The 17236-nt window shown below is 42.0% G+C and overlaps 1 protein-coding gene across 2 annotated transcripts in view; it reads right to left on the minus strand.

Annotated features, from left to right (window-relative positions):
• Positions 1 to 13435, minus strand: part of LOC122940679 (bactericidal permeability-increasing protein-like) — a 61748-nt gene extending 48313 nt beyond the window's left edge. Inside the window, exons 1-4 of one of the 2 annotated variants that reach the window (XM_044297375.1) lie at positions 13210 to 13435; positions 10830 to 10944; positions 6082 to 6210; positions 4102 to 4257 (exon numbers count right to left, since the gene is read on the minus strand). In XM_044297375.1, the coding sequence (XP_044153310.1) occupies positions 4102 to 4257; positions 6082 to 6210; positions 10830 to 10944; positions 13210 to 13327 (518 nt within the window). In that variant the 5' untranslated portion in view covers positions 13328 to 13435. The remainder of the gene's footprint in view (positions 1 to 4101; positions 4258 to 6081; positions 6211 to 10829; positions 10945 to 13209) is intronic. The other variant, XM_044297374.1, reaches the window with a different exon arrangement.
• Between the last annotated feature and the right edge of the window lie 3801 nt (positions 13436 to 17236).

The raw sequence follows: 17236 nt of genomic DNA on the forward strand, positions 1-17236 counted from the left end.
AAGGGGCGGTGTTTCATCTCCACTTGCACCCAGCCAGCCACCCCCAACTGACGTTTTGATGCGCCGCCCAGTTCATCAATATTCACTTTGCTGGGCGGCTACTACTGTCCCCGACTGCACAAGATCCGGCGCATGCCCAATACAATCCTATGGGCATCGGCCTCTAGTATTAACCCATTCTGAGGTGTAAGAGAGCAGCGCTCTGAAGCGCTGCTCTGAACAGTGCCCGGCGCATGCGCATACCGAAGAGGCTGAAGCAGCCTTGAAGATGCTGACTGAACACAGGCACGATGTGATCCCGGCCAGTGAGGGTGCCGGGCGCATGCGCTGTAGATAAGACGGAGGCCGATGCCCATAGGATTGTATTGGGCATGCGCCGGATCTTGTGCAGTCGGGGACAGTAGTAGCCGCCCAGCGAAGTGAATATTGATGAGCTGGGCGGCGCTTCAAAACAGCAGTTGGGGGCAGCTGGCTGGGCGCAAGTGGAGATGAAACAGAATGAAGACGATTCAAGCAGGTTATAAAACTTCAGTTTACTGTATTTATAAGGTGGACAGGGGGGATACTTATATGATTTTAATACACTTTAGAAAACCTGTACTGTCATATATATACCTAAATATGATTATTGGGCCTGTCAGTGTCCCTTTAATGTACATAATTGTACATAAACTAAAGTGAAAACTCGTAAATAACAAAGTTGATTCAAAAATTATAGAACCCTATCCTTATCTAGGTTATAAAAATCAATGTCTGTTTGTCTGTCTTCTATAGGCATCCGAACGCTGTGGAGATCACAGTTAAGGTAGTGGTGTGCTGTGGAGGTCACAGTTAAGGGGATGGGCTCCTGTGGAGGTCACTATTAAGGGGGTGTAGTGCTGTGGAGATCACTGTTAAGGGGTAAGGTGCTGTGGAGGTCACAGTTAAGGGGTTGTAATGCTGTGGACATCATTGTTAAGAGGGTGGGGTGCTGTGGAGGTCACTGTTGAAGAGGGAAGGGTGCTGTGAGAGTCACTGTTAAGTGGGTGGGGTGCTGTGGAGGTCGCTGTTAGGTGGCAGGGCTCTGTGGAGGTTATTGTTAAGGGGGTAATACACTGGGGTGGGCACTGTTAGGGGGAGTGGTACTGTGGAGGTAACAGGTAAGGGGGCAGGCTGCTGTGGAGGACACTGTTAGGGGTGTGGTGCTGTGGAGGTCACTGTTCAGGGGACTTGGCGCTGTGGAGGTCACTGTTAAGGAAGCTGGGTGCTGTGGAGGTCACTGTTAAGGGGTGGGGCACTGTGGAGGTCACTGTTAAGGGGGAAGGTTGCTGTGGAGGTCACCGTTAAGGAAGCTGCGCACTGTGGAGGTCACTGTTAAGCGGGTAGGGCACTGTAGAGGTCACTGTTAAGCAGGTATGGCACTGTAGAGTTCACTGTTAAGATGTAGGGCACTGTGGAGGTCACTGTTAAGAGGGAAGGGAGCTGTGAAGGTCACAATTAGGGGACATGTGCTGTGGGGGTCACAGTTAAGGGTGTGGGGTGCTGTGGAGGTCAGTGTTTAAGGGTGGTGGTGATGTGGAGGTCACTGTCAAGGAGGCGAAATGCTGTGTAGGTCACCGTTAAGGGGTTGTGGTGATGTGGAGGTCACTGTCAAGGTGGAAAAGTGTTGTGGAGGTCACTGTTAAGGGATTGTGATGATGTGGAGGTCACTGTCAAGGGGGCGAAATGCTGTGGAGGTCACTGTTAATGGGTTGTGGTGATGTGGAAGTCACTGTTAAGGGGGTGGGGTGCTGTGGAGGTCACAGTTAAAGGGTCGGGTCACTGTTATGGGGGATAGTTAATAAAATAAACAGTGTGTAACTGACGGGGTTTAATATGTATATCAAAATTAATAAAAGTTTTAGGGTTGGGTTGAATAATTAGGACGTTAGTTACCATACAGTCTATAGATTCTGATCCTGATCCTGGTTCCAAGGTTCAGTAACATCCTTTGTGTCACTGATGTGAATGACAATTACACCTTTTAACTCCTACAGACAAACATGTGGTTGATCCAAGAACCACATGAGGTTCTTAACCCACTGAGAACACACAAAGACTGAGGTTTAGCAGGTGGTTCTTCAAGCATTGCAATACAGAAAGAGACTTTACAGAATGAACATCTTCTTCAGTCTTTTGCCACAAGATCACCAATGGCTTTCACTCAAATTCTTCTCTACATACAGTACAAACAAAAAGTTTGGACACACCTTCTCATTCAAAGAGTTTTCTTTATTTTCATGACTATGGAAATTGTAGATTCACACTTAAGGCATCAAAACTATGAATTAACACATGTGGAATTATATACATAACAAAAAAAATTGTGAAACACCTGAAAATATGTCATATTCTAGGTTCTTCAAAGTAGCCACCTTTTGCTTTGATTACTGCTTTGCACACTCTTGGCATTCTCTTGATGAGCTTAAAGAGGTAGTCACCTGAAATGGTCTTCCAACCAGTCTTGAAGGAGTTCCCAGAGATGCTTAGCACTTGTTGGCCCTTTTGCCTTCACTCTGCGGTCCAGCTCACCACAAACCATCTCAATTGGGTTCAGGTCCAGTGACTGTGGAGGCCAGGTCATCTGGCGCAGCACCCCATCACTCTCCTTCATGGTCAAATAGCCCTTACACAGCCTGGAGGTGTGTTTGGGGTCATTGTCCTGTTGAAAAATAAATAATGGTCCAACTAAACGCAAACCGGATGGAATAGCATGCCGCTGCAAGATGCTGTGGTAGCCATGCTGGTTCAGTATGCCTTTAATTTTAAATAAATCCCCAACAGTGTCACCAGCAAAGCACCCCCACACCATCACACCTCCTCCTCCATGCTTCACGGTGGGAACCAGGCACGTAGAGTCCATCTGTTCACCTTTTTTGCGTCGCACAAAGACACGGTGGTTGGAACCAAAGATCTCAGATTTGGACTCATCAGGCCAAAGCACATATTTACACTGGTCTAATGTCCATTCCTTGTGTTCTTTAGCCCAAACAAGTCTCTTCTGCTTGTTGCCTGTCCTTAGCAGTGGTTTCCTAGCAGATATTCTACCATGAAGACCTGATTCACACAGTCTCCTCTTAACAGTTGTTCTAGAGATGTGTCTGCTGCTAAAACTCTGTGTGGCATTGACCTGGTCTCTAATCTGAGCTGCTGTTAACCTGCGATTTCTGAGGCTGGTGACTCGGATGAACTTATCCTCCGCAGCAGAGGTGACTCTTGGTCTTCCTTTCCTGGGGCGGTCCGCATTTGAGACAGTTTCTTTGTAGCGCTTGATGGTTTTTGTGACTGCACTTGAGGACACTTTCAAAGTTTTCCCAATTTTTCGGACTGACTGACTTTCATTTCTTAAAGTAATGGTGGCCCTCGTTTTTCTTTACTTAGCTGCTTTTTTCTTGCCATAATACAAATTCTAACAGTCTATTCAGTAGGACTATCAGCTATATATCCACCCGACTTCTTCACAAGGCAACTGATGGTCCCAACCCCTTTTTGTAAGGCAAGAAATCCCACTTATTAAACCTGACAGGGCACACCTGTGAAGTGAAAACCATTTCAGGTCACTACCTCTTGCAGCTCAACAAGAGAATGCCAAGAGTGTGCAAAGCAGTAATCAAAGCAAAAGGTGGCTACTTTGAAGAACCTAGAATATGACATATTTTCAGTTGTTTCACACTTTTTTGTTATGTATATAATTCCACATGTGTTAATTCATAGTTTTGATGCCTTCAGTGTGAATCTACAATTTTCATAGTCATGAAAATAAAGAAAACTCTTTGAATGAGAAGGTGTGTCAAAACTTTTGGTCTGTACTGTATATATATAGTTTTTGGTCATTGTGGATCGGACTAGAGGCTTTTTGGGCTATTGGTGGCTTTGTTTTTTGTTTAGAATTAGCTTTTTTTACCTTTTTATTTTATTTTTGTCTTGATTTACTCATGTTACACATAAGGTCATACAAAACCTTTCAGAAGGCATCTTTACATTACATTATTACTATTCTTTTGTGTGCAAACTTTTTGTCTGTACTGTATATATTTATGTAGGAAGATACTTAAATATAAGACACAAGAACATGTAACTTACTCAAGTCCACCGGAAAAGTGCACTTGCATGTCTGAGATGTGGGCACTGCAATCAGAAGTAGATATTGTAGGGCGGCCAGAACCATCACTTCCTAAACTCAGCCCCACAGAAATAGAGATCCCCAAGACCTTTAATTCAAAGTCACCATCAGATGATCTATTGGGAAAAAGATGAGAAATAACTGAATTTCTAACTGTAATTGAAAATACACCCCCTTCCCACCAAATATAGTAGTTAAAATTAGGCAGATTTGACCTTCAGAATTCTGGGAAAACTAAGTGACAAGTTAATTGGAGCTTTAATTGCCGTCATCCAGCCTTTCCGAAATATGCAAATGGCCTAATAGAATGTCCAGTGTGTTCGGAGCTATTTGATAAGACACAGACTATAGACCACCAGTGATTTTGGGATAGTCTGCTGGTGGTGAGAATTGTAAAATGGTATAAGGGAAGCTTTTTCAGAACCAAGAGTAGATCATAAGAATTGGGAAAAATCAAACAAACAAAGTTATAGAATTCGAGACAGAGATGACAAATCTTAGCTTCTGACCCGACTCTAAGGAAACAATGTCTTATGGGTCCCTCCCTGCGCATTATATGTCCCTGATGATCATTAAAGGGAACCTGTCACCTGGATTTTGGGTATAGAGCTAAGGACATGGGCTGTTAGATTGCCGCTTACACATCCGCAATACCCAGTCCCCATAGTTTTCTGTGCTTTTATTGTGTCAAAAAAACGATTTTATATATATGTAAATGAGGCAAGTAAGAAGCCCAAGGAGCTGTTACTAACATTTCCGGAGCCAAGCCACGCTTACAGTGAAGGAGCCCAGCGCCGCCCTCATCCTCCGAATCTCCTCCTTGCTCCCTGACGTCACAAAGCTAGAGCGCCTTAATCTTGCGATGCGCGAGCTAGCGCATGCACAGTGTCGGCATAGTGTTACTTCCCTGTGTTGGCATCAGCCTCAGGGAACGAACTGCGCATGCGCTAGCTCGCGCTTCGCAAGATTACGGCTTTCTAGCTTTGTTAAATTTTTTTCTTATTTCTTTGACCTGCTCACTGAGATGGCCGCACATGCTCGGTTTCTTCCTCCAACTGCCTCCTGAGCTGTGATAGGAAGAGCTGAGACACGCCCCCTGAGCTGCAGCAGAAAAGACACTCCCCTTGAGCTGTCAGCTTGATATAAATCTAGCAGAGCAATGACTGGGGAGATCTCTGGATCCATGTCATGTACAGGGCTGGTTCTAGTTTAGTTAGAAAGAGATTGTCATGTACTATATGGTGGCTGATTTTCATTTTTTACATTACTGATTGGATAACCCCTTTAAGACATTTATGACCAACACAAAACTTGAACTGCAAGTGTCAGCTTGGACACCCATCTGTAATTATAGTCCTTAATAAAGGATACTGTTTTTTTTTTTTTTTTTCTAGTTTATTAGAGCTAGTTTATTATACCTGAGTTAGTCTGTCAATGATTGTCAAAAGATCTGTAATTATCTTCTAATAACAGCCTTCGTTAATGTCCTCTCTCCCTTTCCACTGCTCCCTTAAAAGACAGTTGCTATGGCTTGTCTGTCTCCGGCTAAGAGGACAGGAATTCAGAGGCCCCTCACACTGCATGCCTGCATTAGGCTTCAGAGTGAGGAGGCGTGTCTCTCAGTAATCCAATCTGATTGGCTAGCAGGAAGCAGCTGGCTACAGCAAGTTTGCATGTGACCTTAGGGAAGGCAGTTTTGGCCTCAGAGAACTGGCAGAGGAGCCATCTTGAGAAAATCCTCATAATGTAGGATTCAAAACAGCCGTAACTAAGGGGAAAACTCAAGGAAAACAGTGTTAAGTGAAGAAACTAAATATTGCTTTATGCATAATGCTGCTGCAGCAGTAACATATGCTAAAATAGATTTTTTTGGATGAAAATATGACAGTTATCCTTTAATTAGATAACATACAATAATGTAATTAATCAATATTTCTTACATGAACAGGTAACGTACTCTCCAGTTTCCATGTATTTCAATGTAAGCCCCAGAAATGGAGAGTTTCAAACCAACGTTGGGAAGAAGAGTGACTTGTGAATTAGGTAGCTGGAAATTGGTTATAACCATGCTGCAAGAGAACAATGTAAGGGTTATTCACACATGAAAGCAAGCTGGCTGGCTTTTTTAGTATATTTTGGTCACATATTTCAAAACTGTGGCAGATAAAGAGTCACTAGAGAGTTTTCTTAGAAAACCAAGATTATGCTTTTGTTATCACTAAAGCAGGCAAGGACCATACCAATCATTAAATATAATAGGTACAAGGAGACTTTTTATGCAACTGAAGTTTGTAATAATGTATGGGTATGGTCATCAATAATTTATGGGTCTGCACTGTGGTCTGTGGTCTGACTTCATTTAAAGGTCTAGATTAAATTAGAGGACTGGCCTTGGCAGCAGAAGCATACTCTGCAGTCGTCAGGGGAAGCAATCATAGTGGCTAGTGTTGATCACGAATATTCGAATTGCGAATATTTTCGCTTTAAAAATTTGCGAATATTTAGAATGTAGTGATACATTCATAATTTTGAATATTCACGATTTTTTTTAAAACAGTACACATGATCTCTCACTGCTTCTAGCTTGTCAGCCAATGAGAAGGCTGCAATATCTTTGATTTTAGGAGTAGTGTTGATTGCGAATTTTCGTAATGCGATTTTTTTGTAATGCTAATTTTCGCAATCAAGAAAATAATGACTGGAGATTACGAATTCTCGAATATATGGAGAATATTCACCCAAATATTCGCAAAATATTGCAAATTCGAATATTGCCCCTGCCACTCATCACTAGTGGCCTGCGCCAGACGCAGAAAAAAAGAAAATATACTTCAATGAGAGAAGACATCACTAGTTTTACAGAGGAGCTGTCAGTTCTCCTGTCATGTCTGTTTCAGGAAATACTTTTCCAGTATTCCTCCATAAATAACAATTCTGGAGGACCAATGTCATGTTCTTTTGTTGTTTCTACTGGAAAAATATGAATAAAGCCGGATCACCCTTTGTGCATTGATTTTAAAGGGAACCTGTCACCTCGAAAAGTGATATAAAACTGCCAGCATTACCTTATAGCAGCCCCCAGTCTGTTATTGATCATGTGTGTGAGCCAGAAATTCGAAAATCCATACTCGAGAAAAACGCTTTTTTAATCTCCATGAGCGCTCTGTTTCCTGTGAGCTTGAAGTCAAGGGGGCAGCGGCCTCCTTGCTTCAAATCAAGCAAAGCCCGCCTCTTACCCGTCCCCGCTTGACTGTGATTTACATATTTTCTATTCCTTGGGATCGATCAAGTCTGGCGCCTGCGCGGTGCACCCCTTGAGACTGCACGATCCCGTCTCGTGCTCCCACAGTCAGCCAGACATAATTTTCTCACTGCACATGCGCCGGAGAGGTATATTCACAGCGCAGGCGTGATTAATGGCTGCAGGAGAACTCAAGCCAGTGATCATGCTCGCGCTGTGATTATACCTCGCCGCCGCGAGCGTGCACACAGATTCTTGCCGGCGCACGCGTGTGCAAGTCAAATCTAGCCGGCGCACTTGCAGTGAAAAAATTATGCCTGGCTGACTGCGGGAGCCCGAGACAGGATCGTGCAGTCTCAAGGGGTGCACCGCGCAGGCGCCAGACTTGATCGATCCCAAGGAATAGAAAATATGTAAATCACAGTCAAGAGGGGACGGGTAAGAGGCGGGCTTTGCTTGATTTAAAGCAAGGAGGCCGCTGCCCCCTTGACTTCAAGCTCACGGGAAACAGAGCGCTCATGGAGATTAAAAAAGCGTTTTTCTCAAGTATGGATTATCGAATTTCTGGCTCGCGCACATGATCAATAACAGACTGGGGGCTGCTATAAGGTAATGCTGGCAGTTTTATATCACTTTTCGAGGTGACAGGTTCCCTTTAACTACGCGTCTTTTTTATTTATTTCAGAATGTTAATTGATGTTGGTTCTTTATGTAAGGAAGTGAAAATATCTACAGTACAGATGTTCTAAATGTTACGGATTTGTCACCATTGCACAAGATGTTGAATTGTTTCGGCAAAGATATTTACTGTAATATATATATATCTTATATTATAAAAATGAGTTTCTGTCTGTCTGTCTAGACGTCTGTCTGGACGTTCTTTATGCGCGACCAAACGACTGGACCAGATCAGGTGTCCAGGAAGGTTTTAGACCAGGTCTCAGCTCTCTAGGACTTACAGACTGTAGGTCACTGTTAAAGTGGTGGGCACTATTAAAGGGACGGGCAATGTAAAGGTCACTATTAAAGGGGCGGACACTGTGGAGGTTACTGTTAAAGAGGCAGGCACTTTGGAGGTCACTGTTAAAGAGGCAGGCAGTGTGGAGGTCACTGTTAAAGGGGCGGGCACTGTGGAGGTCACTGTTGAATGGGTGGGCACTATTAAAGGGACGGGCAATGCTAAATGGACGGGCAATGTGGAGGTGAGGTCACTGTTAAAGGGGGGGGGGCACTGAGAAGGTCACTGTTAAAGCCGTAGCCACTATGAAGGTCACTATTAAAGGGGCGATCATTGTAAAAGGGGCGGGCATTGTGGAGGTCACTGTTAAAGGGGTGGTCAATGTTGAAGGGATGGGCAATGTGGAGGTCCCTGTTAAAACAGTAGCCACTACGAATTTACTGTTAAAGGGGTGGTCAATGTTAAAGGGGTGGGCACTGTGAAGGTCACTGTTAAAGCAGTAGCACACACACATATAACCAAAGAAAAGAACAACAGCACCTCCAGACAGAATCGCAGGTGCAAGCTACCAAGGCAACAATGTATAAAAACATGAAGAAAGTAGCAGCACACTACTAAATGCACTAAGACTGGGTGAACAGGTGAATGTGTGAAAGGGGTCAAATACATGACCTCCAATACTTACTATTAAGCGGGGTAGAAGCTCTTAGCACATATAATTGATCAAAAATATGTCGGGCCCATCTACCAGACGTCAAGGTGGCTTCTAATCAGATGGGACCTACTCTAACACAGAGTGTCCAGCTCCATTGTTACTCTGACTAAAAGCACCGGGCGTTGGTGGGGAGTGCTAAGTTCCACAGAGGATGCCTTATTCCTCTACTATATATACATATAACCAAAGAAAAGAACAGCACCCACAGACAGAATCGCAAGTGCAAGCGACCAAGGCAACAATGTATAAAAACACGAAGAAAGTAGCAGCACACTACTAAATGCACTAAGACTGGGTGAACAGGTGAATGTGTGAACAGGGTCAAATAGGTAGGTCCCATCTGATTAGAAGCCACCTTGACGTCTGGTAGATGGGCCCGACATATTTTAGATTTTTTGATCAATTATATGCACTAAGAGCTTCTACCCTGCTTAACAGTAAGTATGGGCGTCATGTATTTGACCCTGTTCACACATTCACCTGTTCACCCAGTCTTAGTGCATTTAGTAGTGTGCTGCTACTTTCTTCGTGTTTATATATATATATATATATATTAATCAGTTTAATGGTAAAAACACACACACATATATATATATATATATATATATATATATATATATGGGTTTTTATTATCATTAAACAGATTTTCACTTGATTAGACTGAGTTGCAGTATCAGGCCCAGCCACTTTTATTAGCTCACCACCATTTCAGCTGTTTGACAGGCACCCCTTGAAGTCATACCATTACCGATTAAGCATTTATGTTTTATTCCCAATATTGAAGACCTATAATCAGAAATAGGTTATCAGTATCAGATCAGGGGGGATCCAACTCATGGCACCCCACCTATTAACTGTTTGAAGAGGCTGAAGCTCTGATATGAGCTCTGCATTATCTTCCCTATTTGACTTCTCACTGTTGGCACTGCAAAGGTGTTGTAGTGTAATCACTTGAATGGGAAGGAGCAATTGTATTTGCACTCCGTCCCTTTAAGGTGTTCTCTTCAAACAGAGATTAACAGGCGGGGGGGGGGGGGGGGGGGCAGGAGCCCGACCCCCACCAATCTGATGTTGATGACCTTTCTTAAGGATAGTATCATTTAAATATTGAAGAGCAGCACCCACTCACCCTACCGACCAGACCGGAATGCACTAACCAAACCACGACCGCAGATCCTCAGCAGTCCACAGATCAGCAATCAACAAAAGGTAACGGCAGCATCTTCAGTTCTTTCTTTATTTATCGTACTTCAAAGAATGTGTACACAAAAAGCAAGATAGCTACTATGTAGCCGAAACGTTGCTATCTGGCTTTTTGTGTACACCTTCTTTGAAGTACGATTAATAAAGAAAGAACTGGAGATGCTACCGGTACCTTTTGTTGATTGCTATCTTAAGGTCGGATTGGTCATCAATATCGGAAACTGGACAACCCCTTTAAGTGGGCTTTCCAGAAGTGAAACATGTATGACTTGTCCTTAGGTCAAGGCATAAATGCCTGATCGGTGGGAGTATGACTTACAAACAGCAGGCAGGGGTCTCAATATCATCAGTATCCCGAAAACAGACAATATCGAAAACCAGGCAATTCCATAAGGAGGTCAATAGCATCTAAAAGCATCTCTTATGCATTGATTTTGATCCATAAAAAATACAGAAGATCCAAAACAGAAAGAAGTTTTGGTGGAAGCCTTGATGTTAATGTATTCAATGTCCTGGTGGGTTATTATGATTTATGAATGAAGATTTTCTGAAGTACAGTCATGCTCATCACCTATTGATGTTGTACTTCACATTTCCCAGGACTCCAACATCATAAGATCCTGAATAATCCGGCAAGTGAATAGTTGAGAGCTTCTGCTGTAGAACAATCATTCCTTGTTGACGGGCTGTGAGGAAACATGAAACGTCTCACAATCAGTTAACAGTGAGTTAATGGGAGTAATTTACCCTTGCAACCCAATCTCAGCGTTCAGTTTTCTAGTGGAAAGAGCAATCTTGTTATCAGTGGCATAACTATATGAAATGGAGATGCTGCATCACCCCGGGCTCATAGTTGCTAACTTCTCAGGAAGAACTAAAGCGGAGATTTATCAACCTGGTGTAAAGTAGGACTGGCTTAGTTGCCCATAGTAACCACTAAGATTCTACCTTTCATTGTTCACAGTTCCTTTTAAAAATGAAAGGTGGAATCTGATTGGCTGATAAATCTCCCCGTGAGGGTATATTCACACTTAGCAGTTAAAACCGCATAAGAAAGATGCATACGTTTTTGCTGCTGTTATTGATTGCAGTTTTCACAGGGGATAAATGTACTTATCAGACACATTAAATGAACGTGTTTTACCTATAAAAACCAGAACAGCATTGAAACAAAAAAATAAAAAGCAGAAAGTCTAATAAGAATAAAAGTACTCCCATAAAATGTCAGCCAGAGAGTACTTAAAAAAAAAACAGAAGCCCATAATTGAGTAGAGCACATCAGTACTACAGTATATCATGGGCAGTGCAGACAGTCAGACATATTAACATAACAATGTAATCTACTATTGAATTACGTCATCACTTTTGTTTCAGGCCCAAAAATGTAATTGACCTACTTTACTTTTGAATGTACTGGCTTTAATTAATATACACCATTCTGGACTCTGCACACACTAGTTATGTGCATTCACTATGAAATCATTTATCTAGATAATGTAAGCATTATTTATCTGGACACTATACAGCACAATTTATCTGGAAAATAGTAAAGCAAAAAAATAATAATAAATAAATATAACCCAAAACCCAAGCCATGCCCCCTTTTTTTTTGCGACCTTGGAAAAGTGGCATGAGCAGGGAATAGTTGCAGATTCAGCTGCAAAACCCCTTTGCGACCAAATCTGCGACAAAGCTAAAAGTGGGGTACTACAAATAATAAATGACCCCCTAAATTTTTCTCCCTAGTGAAAGGCTTAGACAGGGCGCTGAATCTCCTAAAAGAGACCAGTCCTGTATGGAGACTTAATGGAAGTACTTCATGGTATGGAGACTTATTGGCAATGCTCCATGGGAAATTAATATTCAAAAAGGTATCTCCCGGGGAAGAGAACCATCTCATCAGCGACATCTATTGGAAGTGGCTCCCCAAAGTCCAAATTTCCAGCCTTGGGATTTGACAAAAGAAAATAACCAGACCAGATACCCATTTGTTTGGGGTTGCTTGTCCATCATCAGTGCAGAGTAGAATTCTGGCTTGCTAAGTGCTTTGCCTTGCCTTTTTCTTGGGAGATACCTCTTTGAATATCTCCTGGTGGAAGAAAGACTATCGACAACTGCTGTAGATCAAAGAGAGTGATTATAATGATTTCTTATCCAAAATTGCGTTAAAAAGTGATCATCTAGGGAGATGGTCTTCTCAAAGAAGTTGGGCAGTATGCATAATATATGGTGGGACTGAAAATCTGTTTCAGGAAATCTGGTCTGGAAGAGGTAGAGGTCCTGTTAAAGAGGTACCATGGGGTCATTCAAACCCCAGAGCTGGCAGTGGTCCACCAAAGGTATGTAGAGGTGTCGGCCTCTACATAACTTGGGCGGATCAACTGCTGCTCCTAATTTAGACAATCTTCTATGCCTAAAACAGGTGTAGAAAATGATAAATGCGATGGGTCTGTCGACCTTCCATTCCCTTCTTACAGCACACCCCCTTTTTTTAGACTTGGCTTGAGCTGGGAAAAGTTGCAGATTGTGGCACAAATAAGCTTTGCACCCCAATGTGCGCCAGAAATATGCCTAATACATGTATAGGTTGTATTTCTGGTTAGTAAATGACCCCCAATGTATTATGAGGTTGCTGTTACTCTGCTGTTCACTCATACAATCTGGATATTCTCTGTAAGAAGAAGTCTTCTAAACATATTTTATTTCTCTGATCTCCAAGCAGTGGCTCACCACCCGTTGTGAAACTACAACTCCTAGCATGGCCTAGAAGTCACAGATTGTTAGGACATACTGGGAGCTTTGCAATACCTCACAGCTTGGAGAGTAGAGAACAAGAATAGACAACCTTATACTATGGTGCAATATATCTCTATGTGAAGGACAGTCCACCAGCCTCGCTCACTCCTTACCCCTATTCAGTTTATACACACATAATATACATTGAATCATACCATAATCCAGCCCATCCTGAGTGATTCTCACAACCAAACCGGGATTCACCGCATCTGTTGTAGCATGCAGAACTACAGAGAATGCCAAGATTAATGGTAATGTATAGCCTGGTGCCATCTTTGATGGAAGTGATGTTAGCAGAAGTCAAATATGAGCAGGGGAGAAGAAAACTACAAGCTTAATATGAAGTGAAACTTAAAGGAGGAAGAAGGAATGAGGAAGTGGAGGTTCAGATTCAGTTAGGGCTGTCCCCGGATGAATGTGGTGCTGTACACAACAACGCAGGTAGCCAATCAAGTGTCATGTAAACAATGTATGGACTACTCATATTACATCATTGAGTCCTCATTGCCTGCTCTCTACTAATGTTCTTTGTGTAACTATGGGTAGAGGGGAGGCAACTTGTTGACCGTCCGCTGCTGTATTTGTGACTCTATGCTGATCCATACAGTACAATATATAATATGCATGGTGTTATTGCCCCCTGCTGGTGATCAGTGTTCATGAAATATCTGCAACATATACAATGGATCAAATCAAGTTACATATGACAAAAGACTGGAAGCGTTCGGGTTAATTAGCAAAATGCTAATTAACATATTGCTGAGTCTATAGCAAAGGGAATGCAAAAATAATATCAAATTAATAGACATTTAGGTGAAATAAGAAGAATTGGTCTTTCCTTTTGTGGTGGCTTCCTATTTTGAAGTTTAGGCCCTGTATACAAACGGAGTTCCACCCTCTTATATCTACAGTTAGGCTTTATACACGTGCCTATTTTATAATTCCATGTAGGAGGTTGCATTTTCTTTCAAAAAGCTCATTTTTTTTAAAAGCATTTTTTGGTTCCACTTACGGTATGAGAAAGCATTACCGGTAATTAAGAAATGTCTGTTCAAAAACAGCAGGCACATGAGGAGAAGGTAAGAAGAAAACAAGAGGGTGTCTACTGTATCGGTCTATCAAATAATTTATAGTAATTAAATGTAATGGAGTAACGCAGGAACATACTCTCTTTATGTCCATGGAGACATGGTATGTTATGTAGCCTGGGTTTTCACCATAGAAACAGGCATCTTGCTGTATGGGGAGCAAAGTGGGAATTTGGTGGCCTACAATGAAAATTGGGGTTTCAAGGTTTTGAAAAAGATGAAGATGTGGACAAATGAACCAGTGATTCTCTCTTCCAATTAGCTTAGTACGTTGGCAAATCTCCATCCTCTCAAGGGTAAATAACTTTTAAGAACACAGAATAATGGCCCAGATTTACTGATGCTATAGATGGTGTAAGTGTAGACTGAGCGTCTAGACCTGCAGCAGATTTATCACAGGGCCTCAGGCTGGCAGATAAATGTGGTGCAGGGACAGACACTTTCCTTTGACTCTATACCAACTACTTTATTGGCTGTCTTATTTTGAGACATAATTTTACACCAGAATTGTGGCACCATTTTGGCAAAAAAAAATAAAAAATCTTATTAGGTCCACACTAGTGATGAACGAGCATGCTTGGCCGAGTACCGGTTCGGCTCGAGCATCGCTATGCTCGGCACGTGGCGGTACTGGGACGAATACCACGTGTGCTCGTCGCATTGCTCAAGTCTCCTCCCCGCACGTTTGGCGCCTCCTAAGCAGCCAATCAACGTTCAGGCAAGTAATTCCCTTCAGTGTAATGCCATAGCCATGTTAGCTATTAGCCTGATTGGTTGACCGGAACACGTGGTACCAGTTTATATAGGAGCCGATGTCCCGCGCTCGGATCATTCAGCGTCAGGTAGAGCAGACAGTAGGCAGGGACAGAAAGCATTTTGCTGGAAATTCACAGATTTAACTCATAAAAAAACTATTGAAAGACCAAACAGTCCTCTTAAGGACTACAGTGTGTGTTTGACAGCAGTGCAGCGTCATTTATTTATTTTTTTACCAGCAGTTAAATTCAGCAGTATCAGGGACTGGCGTCTTCAGGAAGGGACAGGTAGTGCAGGGCTGGAAAAATCACTTTTTTAAGTACCTAAAAGCTTTTAAAAGAGAGAAAGATTTGATATTAGTGAGATCTACAGTACGCCATCAGAAGCAGTGTATTTAACAGACATTATAAAAAGGGGCTTATTTACTAGAGTGTGCCTGCTAGTGAGATATACACCGCGCCATCAGCAAAAAAAAATTCGGGGGAAATTAATCTAATTTGTGCCACATCTGTGTGTGCGTTCAATCCGCAACCGTTATATTCAGTACTCCAGCAGAGAATTATTTATATTTTAGGCAAATTTTACTACTTTTGGGCACATCTGTGTGTGCGTTTAGACCGCAACCGTATATACAGTATTCCAGCAGAGAATTATTTATATTTTGGGCAAATTTAACTAGTTTTGGGCACATCTGTGTGTGCATTTAGGCCAGAACCGTATATACAGTATACCAGCAGAGAATTATTTGTATTTGGGACACATTTAACTGACTTTTGGGGACATCTGTGTGTGTGTTTAGGCCGCATCCGTATATACAGTATTCCAGCAGAGAATACATTTTTGGGACAAATTTAACTAGTTTTAGGCACATCTGTGTGTGCGTTCAATCCACAAACGTAATATTAAGTATTCCAGCAGATAATTATTTGTATTTGGAACACATTTAACTACTTTTGGGCACATCTGTGTGTGCGTTAAATCCAAAAACGTTATATACAGTAAACCAGCAGAGAATAAATTTTATTTGGGACAAATTTAACTAGTTTTAGGCACATCTGTGTGTGGGTTTAGGCTGCAACCGTATATACAGTGTTCCAGCAGATAATTATTTGTATTTGGGACACATTTACCTACTTTTGGGCACATCTGTGTGTGCGTTCAATCCACAAACGCTATATACAGTATTCCAGCAGAGAATAAACTTTATTTGGGACAAATTTAATTAGTTTTAGGCACATCTGTGTATATTATAATATATTAGATATTCTAAATATATAATAATATATGTAAATATATTATGGCTAAAAACATATGTGTATATATATATATATATATATATATATATACACAGTACAGACCAAAAGTTTGGACACACCTTCTCATTCAAAGAGTTTTCTTTTTTTTCATGACTATGAAAATTGTAGGTTCACACTGAAGGCATCAAAATTATGAATTAACACATGTGGAATTATATACATAACAAAAAAGTGTGAAACAACTGAAAATATGTCATATTCTAGGTTCTTCAAAGTAGCCACCTTTTGCTTTGATTACTGCTTTGCACACTCTTGGCATTCTCTTGATGAGCTTCAAGAGGTAGTCACCTGAAATGGTTTTCACTTCACAGGTGTGCCCTGTCAGGTTTAATAAGTGGTATTTCTTGCCTTATAAATGGGGTTGGGACCATCAGTTGCGTTGTGGAGAAGTCAGGTGGATACACATCTGATAGTCCTACTGAATAGACTGTTAGAATTTGTATTATGGCAAGAAAAAAACAGCTAAGTAAAGAAAAACGAGTGGCCATCATTGCTTTAAGAAATGAAGGTCAGTGAGTCCGAAAAATTGGGAAAACTTTGAAAGTGTCCTCAAGTGCAGTCACAAAAACCATCAAGCGCTACAAAGAAACTGGCTCACATGTGGACCGCCCCAGGAAAGGAAGACCAAGAGTGACCTCTGCTGCGGAGGATAAGTTCATCCGAGTCACCAGCCTCAGAAATCGCAGGTTAACAGCAGCTCAGATTAGAGACCAGGTCAATGCCACACAGAGTTCTAGCAGCAGACACATCTCTAGAACAACTGTTAAGAGGAGACTGTGTGAATCAGGCCTTCATGGTAGAATATCTGCTAGGAAACCACTGCTAAGGACAGGCAACAAGCAGAAGAGACTTGTTCGGGCTAAAGAACACAAGGAATGGACATTAGACCAGTGGAAATCTGTGCTTTGGTCTGATGAGTCCAAATTTGAGATCTTTGGTTCCAACCACCGTGTCTTTGTGTGACGCAGAAAAGGTGAACGGATGGACTCTACATGCCTGGTTCCCACCGTAAAGCATGGAGG

This window comes from Bufo gargarizans, chromosome 6 (genome assembly GCF_014858855.1).
Source record: "Bufo gargarizans isolate SCDJY-AF-19 chromosome 6, ASM1485885v1, whole genome shotgun sequence".
Taxonomy (NCBI): domain Eukaryota; kingdom Metazoa; phylum Chordata; class Amphibia; order Anura; family Bufonidae; genus Bufo; species Bufo gargarizans.